The sequence below is a fragment of the Uloborus diversus genome, chromosome 5 (assembly GCF_026930045.1).
Source record: "Uloborus diversus isolate 005 chromosome 5, Udiv.v.3.1, whole genome shotgun sequence".
In the NCBI taxonomy this organism is placed as follows: Eukaryota; Metazoa; Arthropoda; class Arachnida; order Araneae; family Uloboridae; genus Uloborus; species Uloborus diversus.
Genome location: NC_072735.1, coordinates 149,871,526 through 149,883,632, shown reverse-complemented (window position 1 = coordinate 149,883,632; position 12,107 = coordinate 149,871,526). Strand labels below are relative to the sequence as shown.

At 33.8% G+C, this 12,107-nt stretch overlaps 1 protein-coding gene across 1 annotated transcript in view; it reads left to right on the top strand.

Annotated features, from left to right (window-relative positions):
* LOC129223191 (integrin alpha-PS1-like) overlaps positions 1-12,107 on the top strand; it is a 112,593-nt gene that overhangs the window by 69,456 nt on the left and 31,030 nt on the right. The window contains 5 exon segments of the mRNA XM_054857757.1: positions 4,578-4,699; positions 4,787-4,869; positions 6,899-7,081; positions 8,676-8,836; positions 10,366-10,560. Of these exon segments, the coding sequence (XP_054713732.1) occupies positions 4,578-4,699; positions 4,787-4,869; positions 6,899-7,081; positions 8,676-8,836; positions 10,366-10,560 (744 nt within the window).

Genomic DNA, 12,107 nt, shown 5'->3' with positions numbered 1-12,107 from the left:
ATTGTCCTGAAGTAATCCTAAAACAACATTTAAAAATAAAGTAATGAAAACTTTCGTATGAAACATATTGTATGCGGCGAGGGGGGGGGGGGATTTAATTTCCGGGCCTCCTCCAAAAGTTATTTTTGTATCCGCCCCTGGTATTTCTGTAATATTTCCGTTTCAGTCAAACAATATATATTTTTTATTTTTACAATTTAAATTTTATATTATAAAAAAGTATATCATAGGAATTTGGTATTGGAGCTATTTTTTTTCATTACTTCCTGATTTTGTGCGTGAAAAAAATTGTTAAACTATTTGAATAAATCAATGATAAGTGGTACATGTAAAATATAAGCTTGTTCTTTTTTTAACTATTAAAAAAAAAAAAAAAACATCCAACAGTTTGATACCTGATTTTTCTGTTGACGGTTTGGAAAAGTCAGGGAAGTTGATATGAAAGCTGATTCGGAGTAGACATTCTGTTTATAATACTATAATGTATATCTTCAGAACCAAAATAAATAGAGCTTTAGATGCGTTTCATGGTTTAAATTATTAGGACCTTTTCGAAAGAAACAAATTTGGAAGCAAATGCCCATAGAATGAACACGGCTTCATGCATTTACGCGTTTTTCCAATTTTCTCAATTTCAATGCAGCATTTCCTTTTCAGAAAAGGAAACGAGTAATTTTGCGGAGTCTTTGATGTTACAAACAATTTTCTACCAGAGCACGACATCGGAAATATCTTCACAGCTATTTGTGTTACTGCTATTAAATAAGGCTCCCCCCGTCCGACGCAACTTTAATCGATGTTGATTATATGCTTTCATTGTAATGATTGATCTAGCTTTTGGCATTTGTTCTACCGTAACGAAATGTGAAAAATTACCTCAGCAGTTTTTAGCGAATGTTCTGAAATGTTTACTAAGTCTTGCGTGTGGTCTGGTTTAATGAAGGGAAAAAAAGACATTAAATTAATGTAGTAAATGAACTTTATTGTTTCTTTTTTGTAAGTGTTGCTATTTGTTTTCTTTCCACGTGTTTTAAAGTTTCTTTTAGAGTTAAATGACTTTTGTTGCACTTCATTTAGCATATGGGCGGAAGAAGCTTCTGGTTTCGGAATGAGTCATTATTTAAATATGACCATCCAAAGCGGGAGGAGAGTTGTTACTGTAATATTCGGGCATAAATGGGGGGCACCCCTACAAAACACGCTTTAATTTTAGCAATACGTATGCCTTCCAAGAGAGACTAAAATTTTCAAAATAGAAAGATAAGAAAAGAAAAAAACCTTTTCAAACAACTTTCGGGTTGCGAGGGAACATTGAAGTACAAATTCGTCTGAATAACTTTAATTATTCAAAAGAAAAACGTATTATTAAACCCCACAATGCTAATGCGTGAACATAGATATGATTAGAACTTTATTTATTTATGTTTATACTAGTAGTATCCGCATGACTTTGCCCGTAGTAGAAAAATTAAGAGGTCTTTTGGTTCGCCTGTATATTTACAAATAATATATGGTGAATTTTCTCGCCAATTGGCTTGCACCCATGTTACGGTTCCGCGTTATGATAATTTCGTATCTCGCCAATTGACTTGTGCCCATGTTACGGTTCCACGTTATGATAATTTCGTAATTTACTCGTCCATCTTATGATAATTTTGTTCTTAAAATTGGAACAGAAAAAGAACCACATCGAATTTTCTAAAAATCGCTTTGAGGTGCACACCTCCATGCTACAAACCAACTTTGTGGCAAGTTTCATGAAAATCGGCTGAACGGTCTAGGCGCTATGCGCGTCACAGAGATCCTGACAGACAGATAGAAATCCGGACAGAGAGAGATCCTGACAGACAGAGAGACTTTCAGCTTTATTATTAGTAAAGATTATGTGGTGCAATCGATGAACTTTTGTGTTTTGATTGCTAAAAACTTATTGTTGTAGTTGTCGTTTTAAAAGAAAAACAAATTTCTTCACCAAACTGTTTTATGTTTACTGTACAGAATGTACAATACAGTAACCTGTAGCAAAAAAAAAAAAAAAAAAAAATCATTTTGTTATCTTTATCTTTACTAATTTACTAATAATAAAGCTGAATGTCCCTCTGTCTGTCCGGATCTCTGCCTGTCAGGATCTCTGTGACGCGCATAGTGCCTAGACCGCTCGGCCGATTTTCATGAAATTTGGCACAAAGTTAGTTTGTACCATGGGGGTGTGCACCTCGAAGCGATTTTTCGAAAATTCGATGTGGTTCTTTTTCCAATCCAATTTTAAGAACAAAAATATCATAAGATGGACGAGTAAATTACGAAATTATCATAACGTGGAACCATAACATGCGGGTACAAGCCAATTGGCGAGAAAATTCACCATACACTATTTGTAAATATACAGGCGAACAAAAAGACCTTTTAATTTTCTATTACGGGCAAAGCCTTGCGGGTACCACAAGTTTGTCATAAAATTGTTAATGCAATGTGCTGGCTGTTTTGTCAAAAACTTCTTAAAGTTATATGCATGAGTTAGTGATAATCCAGAGAAGATTTCTTTTTTCATGTTCTTCGAGCACTTGACGTCGTGGAGCAATTGATGATCTCTAGTTTCAAGACAAGTTTCAGGACTACGAAAAAAAAAAGAATACCAGTTAGAGATGCCAGAAAACCCACAGATTTTGAAGGATAGAAATAAAGTCAGGAATTTCGGAGAACGAAATTGGAATTTAGAGGAACATCGATAATTTAGAGATAAAAACAAACTTCATTCTTTTACACGTTGACATTAGTCCTAAAACATAATCACATTAAGATTTTCTTTAGACGATAACATTTGTAAAACTCTTGCATACTCTCAGTAACAAATTGCTTTTTGAGTAAAATTGAACTCATGCTGAAATTACCCTTGTTAAAACTATCTTTTTCTTTTTCTTTTGTTAAAATGTTTAAAACATAATAAAAATTTACAGCTTATGTCCGAAATGGAGTTGGAGTTGTAAACATCAACAAAAAGCTCATATAGTCAGGTATGATTGTGAATGGTATAAGATGTTATTGGCGTGATGATTTTATATTTCTGTACGGGTTATATTGATTTCTTAGAAGAAATCGGTGTATATAGTGGCATACGCTGCGTTTTCTCTCTGGGGGGGGGGGGAGGTTCAATTTTTACAAAAACATAAATAATCTCGTTTTGGGGGCAGTTCGCGGAAATTTTTTAAAAGGGAAATCTTACAATCGCATTGTTAAGCAATATTTGGTGAATGTTCTTCTTATAACTTTATCTTTAATAGCAATAGAATTAAAAATAAATGAACACCTTAGTCTTCTTGACGCTTTTTAAGGGTGCTGTCGCCCGCGGCAAATGCCCCTCCCCTCAATCCAATCCCTGCAATACTTTTTTTTATAAATGTAAAAAAAAGTAAAAAAATATGAAAAATGTTAATTACCTTTGGATGATGAACGAATTTTTCATATAAACTTGTACCTCAAAGGAGGGGATTTGAACTCCCCCCCCACCATTTGAAGGTGTTTTTTTTTTGAGGGGGACGCCAACTACTCCCACTGGATTTTAAAATACCTAATAAATTATGCAATTGTGTACGTATTTTGTTGTTTTTTTTCCATGTTACCGTAAAAAACCGAAAACTGGTAAATGTCAACATTCACCGATGAGTATCAATATTTACAGACCCCCCCCCCCCCGAATATTTCCGGTGAAAGTCGACATTCTCCGATTTCAGTGTTTCACCGTAATATAGTCCCCCCTCCCCTTTAAAGGGAAATTTGGGCAGCATACTTTAATTAATTTTTTCATTCACTTGTTTACATTTCATGTGTTCTCTGTTGTTTTGCTCTAAGTTTAATAACTCTAGAACTCATGTCATTTTCCCTACATTCTTTTTGAAAAAGAACGTTTTCTGTCACTTTCCCCTTTCATTCATTATTTTCCGTTGCGTGCTTTATTCATATTCGTAGGTATAATTAAACTCTCGAGATACATTTTGGAAAGTTTCTCTTCTTGTTGTTTTTGTAACTCTTTTAAAAATAAATTCAGAGTGCTCACAAGAGGGGTTAGGGTTCTTAATGTCCATGTCCATGGCGCATACTGCACCACGGACATGAAGAATATATTTTTTTTTGCGGGGGTAGGGGGGGATCAGTTTAGTCTTTTTTCGTGAGGTGTTTGTGTGCTCCACCGCTCTGGGGGCACTGGGGGGAAGGAGGAAATCTGAAATCTCTGAAAAAAGCGTCACCTTTTATTATTTTACACAAAAAGAGCTTCGGTTTTGCATTTCAATAAAGAAAATTTGTATTGCTTTTAAAAAAATTTGTAGGGTGAAATATTTTACAATAGAATTATAATAAGCAGAAGAAATGTTAATATGTGTTAACAGATGGCAGCACCAGTTAAAATATGGAACTCGCGGTTTTGCACATGGCATCAATCAGCGAAAATGTAAACAATCTGAATCTGAAAAGCTGTGTTTGCAAAATGTATATTTCAAGTGCGTGTAATGAATTCAATCATCTTTTCCCTATTTTCTCACGTCTGTAACATAATATTGATGCTAACTTTTTTCTTTCAGATTATTAATTGGTGCTCCTAAAGCAAGAACAATAAGCTTCAATAATTCCGGTGCTGTATATAGTTGTCCTTTATCTACGTATCAAGCTGATTGTACACAGTTACTAATTGATCAAAATATAAGTAAGTAAATTTGGTATACTGTACAAAATTTCAACGCCATGTGTTTGATAATACATTCAATCATTTGATAATGCATAATTATTTCAGATTATGGTAATCAAAAAGTTATTAAAGATGACCAGTGGATGGGAGTTACTGTTAAGAGTCAAGGACCTGGTGGATATGTTTTGGTATGGAAATATTTTGTTTATAAATATTAAAAAAAACTGCTACTAAGGGAGAAAGAAATCGTTGCTAGCTGTATTCATAATACAAAAATCCCTTGATAACATCAGTTTCCATTTTTATATGTTGGTTTAAAACCTCAATTTTGTTTAAAGTGCTGTTCGTTTGTCGCCTTCATTTTTTTTTTAATTCACCGACTTTTTCCATAACTTTTAATGCTTTATAAGCTGGTTTACTTTGAATTAGTCTAAGTATTGTGTTTATTGTAAGTAGTTTTCTTACATAGCCTTTGTATTCAATGCTGATTCTACTGCATATAGGTATACTCCGTTTCAAAACAAAGCTCAACTTTTTATAACCTTTTGTTGTTTTTTCCCTTAAGTTACAGCACTTTCATACAATCACAATGCTAATATAATCTTATTTATAAAATTGTTCGCACCTTGTAATCTTTGTGTACTTTTTACTTAAATGCAAAGATTTATGAAGCTTTTTATTACCAATAATAAATATATACATACTTTAATAATGTATTCAAATTAAAAGAATATGGAATAGTAAAAGAAAAATAAAACTTAAAACCAGGGTTGGCAAAAAGCCGGTTTTTTTTTAAAAAAAAAGCCCATGGACCCAGGGTTTTTTAAAATAAAACCCAAAAAAAAAACCAACTAAAGCTGGGTTTTTAAAAAGAAATGTGGTTTTTTGTCTTTTTTTAGGGAAAATATGGGGTACTTGTAGCATATTGTAGCCTAAGTATATAGACAAAGCGTAAAAAATTGTCTTGGTAAAAAAAGCTGGAAAACTAGTTAAAATTCAGCGTTTTCTGAAGAAAAATATAAGACAACAAAACCCAAGAAGGGTGAAGTTTCAGATTTTTTAGTTTCCTTGATTACCAACAGTTAAGGCAAAGTTACTTCTTGAGTGATAAAATCTAGTGTTCGTTTTTAATTACTACATTTTTTTTTTGCATTTTACTTTTTTGTATTTCATTTTGTTATGCAAAACGACTGTTGAACCTCAAATAGTTTAAATCCTTATTTACTGAATTCGAGCTTAATCAAGACATTTCTTTGAATTTTATGTTCCCTGTTTTTCTATTTCTGTGTACAGAGTAAGAAATATTAAGCTTTTTCGTAAGATAATGAAAATACTATTCATCCTATTCTGTTTTCTGTCCAACCGTTTATGAAACCTGTTAATTTCTAAAAAATATACTTTGTGCATTCAAGATTTGTGACCTGTTGGGGTGCAGAAAATAATTCACATGAAAGCCTTTTACCTAGAGTAGTTTCCTCTGTACCATCTACAAATATTGAGAAAATCAGGTGTTTCAGGACTTAGTACTGTCAGGGGGGGGGGGGATGTTGAATAACAGTGACTTAGGAGGATCTCAATTGATGCATTTTTTAAATGTGATCTTGCTTTCAAAATCTGATACTATGAAAGTTGCAGATTTGTAAGAGATAAATTGTTTACTGAGCTTTAATAGCTTATGCTGAAAAAGTAAAATCTTGCTAATATATTATTTGAACCAACATCCCTAAGAAATCAGTGCTTTCTAGTTAAAAAAGTAGATAGGGTAAAATATCTAAAAATTCTAAAATTAATAAATAATATAATTTGTCTGCATGTTACATATATAGGTATATATATTTTCCCATTCAAGCTCAATTTGGGGCTGTCCATTAATGATGTCAAACTTTTTTTCAACATTTTTAACCCTCCTTCTCCCTTTGTAATTAAGTATCAAACTTCACTATATCCTGCACCCCTTGTCACATGTCATTTCATTTCAGAAACATATCCTTACAAAAGAAGCCGCAATGTCACACTTCTTGTTACTGTTACCCCCTCACTCTCTTTTTTCACTAACTGATGGTTTCATGAATCCCATCCTTCTCAAAGCGTGACATCATTTGTGTAGAGCCCCTTATTTTTCTAATAACATCTTCACTTACTAAGCCCTTCGACTAATTTTCAGTCTTTTCTGTAATTTATATATTTATTGCAATTATAATTGATTTTATCTTTTAGGCGTGTGCTCATCGTTTCATCAAAGCTGGAGAAGATTACCAATGGGGGCAAGGCATATGCTTTTCTCTTACTCATAACCTACAGTTTGGAAGGGCTTGGGAGCCATGTAGCAATCGGCCAGTCAATAAAGCCCATGAGCAGTATGGTTATTGTCAAGCTGGAACTAGTGGCATGATTACAGATGTAAGAATTTATTTACCATATCATAACTTTCATCAATATTAGCTGTACAGCTAACTGTACTTTTTGCTGTACAGTTTTGCGTATTGTTACAAATTCTGTAAATAGTAATTATTTTTGTGATTAATTCATTGTAAGCTGGCTAAATTTGGCGTTTATTCCATTATTTTTCATCTAAAATTATCTTAGTAACATAACCTGTAATAGGTTTCTTGTTATAAATATATAACCCCCCAACATTAGTATGATGTATATGGTCCCCGGATAACATTGGTAAATGGAATAAAAAGAAGGCATCGAGAAGCATTTCGAATTTTGTCGAAACTTCTCTAGGATTTATAAATAGCCTCCACGCGTGATGAAAAGTTAGACTGGTCTGAGCCCTTGTGCTCAGAGCATGTATTTGGCTCTGTGTGTATTAGCCTTTGCACTCTGTTTTTGCACATTTTGAAGTAAATACGTGTGTGACCATTGAGTTTATGGTGTTTAATTGATATTTGCTTAATTGCTGATGATTGATTTAGCAGTTGTAACTACATTTCCTGTACATAGCTATGAATAAATCTCCTGTGTTTTCTCAAGAACTGTGTTGTCATTTAAAGAAAGTTTGGAGCTGCACGGTATTCGTAACAATATAGTGGTGAAATGATATGACTTTTCCTAAAGCATTTCTGTTACAAAATATGAAATTGCAACTAGTGTACATTTTTAAAAGCTTTTTTCTTATTGTAAGGTGATCAGGAATAATTTCAGATCATCTCATTTCTTGGATGAATATCAACACCTAATTTTTATTTAAAAAATAAATATGAATATAAAAAACAGCTAAGTGTCCACAAATTTTCGTTTTCAGAATAACTACATTTATTTAATAATATTTTGCAGTTTAGTTTATCAAATCAAATGTATTTTAAACTGCTTATTATTCTTGCTATTTCAAAGATTACATTTTCACTAATATTGTCCTATGTCTTTTAATAATAAATATTTGGTGTTGTTTTTGCTTTAAATCGTCTAAAAATAACATTAGCCAAACTTATATAAGATGGAAAAAAAAAAAATCTACAAATACAAATTCCCAATTTGAAAAGTCTTTGCAAGCAATTCATAGTCTCTCATAGCTAATGCAACCCTTTCATTGTTTTGTGATTTGAAAAAAATTTATCAGATTCGTTATATTAACTCTCTGATGGTTTTGAACGTCTTATCACACCCTACTGAGCATGTTTAAAAAGCATTTTACACTAATTTTTCTGACGCTAAATATTCACTGTCAAATGGTCCTAGGCGCAGGTTGATAGCTATGCATTGATAGATGGTAGGGCACTTGGTTTCCATGGCAAGGCTCAAAAAAATACTTTTCATGGGGAAAAATTTCATGCATCTTACTCGTGACCCCAGACCGCCATAGAGTTAATCTTTGTTCACTGCATTAAAATGGATTTTAATACATAGTTCAGAAATGGTGAAACTATAAGTGGTGTCCATAGTTTTATTATTAAATTTATTTACTTAATGTAACAGTTCATTGGATCGGAAAGTAATAAAAATAAAAAAGCGGTTTTAATTTCACGTAAAACTTTTTGCATTTTTATAGGACAATACAATTACCATTGGAACTCCTGGACCTTTCACTTGGAGAGGAACTATTTTTACAAATACTGTAACATTCAAAATTAAAGATGACAAGAGATGGTATCTTGGACCTATTATGGAGGATACCTCACCTGTTGATAAATACAGTTATTTAGGTACTTCATTTTTGTGCAGTTGAAGTATTTACTATTGTATTATTTTATTAATTCTGTACTTTAAACTTAGTTTTAAAATTTTCAATGTGACTTCAATATCTTTTTTTCTCTGGTACCATATTGATTTCTTTGTTTTAGATTTTTTATCCATAAATATGTTGTAGGCAAATGTGTGCTTATTTGTTTCTCTCATATGTTTCTCTCCCCCCCCCCTCTTTTTCCTTTACTGGCAAATTTCTTTACTTTGCCTATACTTGTAAAGATGAGATTTAATATCAGTTTTGCAAATTGTTTTTGTCATTGGTTCTTATGAAAAACATCAACCTGCAATTTTTTCAACTATACAAAAAAAGAAGGGCTTTTTTTTTAATTAATGTAAATAATACTAAGTTACACTTTAGGATGAAGAGAAATCTAAGCATTAAAATAAATATTTTTCAAAAATACATCTTGTCCCTGAGAATTTACTAATCTGTTTTAAGGTGGAGATGGATCTTTGTGTCTATCTCAAGGTATGAATAGTCACTTAGTTTCAATGTTACATATTAAAGCTCCTAGTTGGAGGTCATATTTTTTTGTAACTCTTTTTTGGCAGCTTTTAAACTTTAAGTACCGTAGTACAAATAACTCAAGTTTATGTATATGGGATATATTTATGAATAAATGTGTGGTATATATTTTCTCGTTCCTCAAAATGAGTAAAACCTGTGAGTTGCTTGACCCCGATCAACCATGCACATTGCCGTGTTGCCATGACAACCCACATCGCCCTAGCTTCTTTCCAGTGGGAGGAGACTGGTGAAGAAGCGCATTTTACTGCACCAATCCAAGCAGGCTTGGTTTGCTTTGGCGGATTGGATGTCACTGCTGAAAGATAATACAGTAAAACCTGTAAAGTTGACCACCCTTGTAAGTTGATTACCTGTCTAGCTTGACCACCAATATGCACCAAATTTGGCTGAGAATCATATAACACACCCTTTGTAAGTTGACCACTAAAGTACTGCATCACAAGTGGTAAACTTACACAGGTTTCACTGTATTACTGTGTTAAAATGCAAATTGGCAGGAAACTGCAGACATGTCTTGGGGGTATAAGGGCCCCAAATAAAAAATATCGCCAATATATTATATATACCACCCTTGTAAGTTGATCACCTGTCTAGCTTGACCACCAATATGCACCAAATTTGGTCTGAGAATCATATAACACACCCTTTGTAAGTTGACCACTAAAGTACTGCATCACAAGTGGTAAACTTATACAGGTTTCACTGTATTACTGTGTTAAAATGCAAATTGGCAGGAAACTGCAGACATGTCTTGGGGGTATAAGGGCCCCAAATAAAAAATATCGCCAATATATTGTATATATTAGGGTATTTTTTGCCTCAAAATAAGTGAGCTTATGAATGAAAAGACATTCGACTTACACATTGGTGCATTTTACGTTTTATTATTTATCTTTCACTTTTCAGCTCACAGGTTTTAGTTTATTTCTAATCAATACCTGTTCTGCATTTTATAGGCATGTCTGTTTACATCTGGAGTTTTCTTTGGAGATAGGAGAAGTTTTGTAGGAGGTGCTCCTAGGTCAAAGGGGACTGGCCAAGTTGTTTTCTTCACCAAAACCAAAGATGTCACCTTTGATGTTCAATTAATATTAGATGGAGAGCAATTTGCTTCATCCTTTGGATATTCCTTAACATCATTAGATATCAATAGTGACAAGTAAGTCAGTTATCCATGTCATTAAAACATTCACATAGGTAGCAATAGAAAGAGCATATTCAGATTTTTTTTGTTGCAAAAATTGTCTGCCCTTGTACCCTCATTATCGAGACATAATGAACGCTCACTCCTTTCTAAAATGTCATACCCCAAAAATTAGCGATTTTGAGTTTTGCTTTTTTTTTAACTGCCATGAATGAGTAGCATATCTCTGCAAGACCCACATTTCTATAACTAAATATTTTGCTGTTAGAGAGCAAAAGTGTTGTACGAGGCGTATTTTTAAAGTAAGTTCCGTTTTGATATAAAAAAAGAACGAGTACAGATAGAGCAAAGAAATTTATTGCACAAAAATCTACCATCCTTACGCTATTTTTTGACATTGCTCCCGTGATTTTCCAAACATTTGTCATAGCGTGGTACAGGTTTTTGTATACCTATTCATAGAAAATTGCCGCCTGTGTAGTCAGCCATGGGATAACATGTTCTCTGAGCTCATTATTGCTGTTGTGCCACAGACCACCTTGGGAAAGACTTTAGATGCCGAAACAAAATGAAAGATGCTGCGAGCGAGGTGAGGGCAGACCAGAGGATGTTCAAAAACGCCCCAGCCAAAGCCCTGGTAAGAGTCCTCATGGTGACTAAACGGGCCGGTAACTTTTGTACCAATAGGTATACAAAACCTGTACCATGCTATGACAAATGCTTGGAAAATCACGGGAGCAATGTCGAAAAATAGCGTAAGGGTGGTAGATTTTTGTGCACTAAATTACTTAGCTCTATCTGTACTCGTTCCTTTTTTATATAAAAACGGAACTTACTTTAAAAACACGCCTCATATTTGCATTTTCAAGTATTTTCAGAATGTTCTTTTCAAAAATGTCACATCTTGGGTTATGAATGAAGTATGAAGTGAAAAAGGGGGCACTTAAAACGAATATGAGCACTGAGACCACTGGTCTATTGTACTGTCCCTGCTTTGACCACTGGAAGAACCCAATACCCGAAACAAATTTGAGCAGTTGCCTAACCGATATTTTAGGCAGTTCCCAGGATCCACGTAGTGGTATCCTAAGTGTTCAAATCTCTGCAGAGAGTAGAAGTCACATTCACACAGTACACGAATCGAGCGTTCATCTGCGTATGGCATCCTGTACACCTTGGATAACCAGTAACACCCATCATATTAAGATGCCTATTAAGAGAACGTGTCCAGTTAGTATCCAACAGATCTTTTGATCTCATTCTTACTCAAATTAAGCAGTGCCCAGGATCTAAATCAGGGAGGTTGCTATTTGAGAGTTTTGGTCTGTCTTTGAGAGTCGGATTGAAGCCACCGACTGTACAAATCACCCAAAAGTAGGTTCTTTTACAGTAATTCTTACTGCATTGTAGGGCAGACAGAGGGACAGGCACAGGTCCCACAAATAATACGTTGGGAATCCTGCTTAGCTAATTGATCTGCCAATTCATATCCTACAATGGTCACGTTGACAAGGAATGGGTTATGCTTGATCCATTAGGCATGAAACAACTGTGTAGTTTAG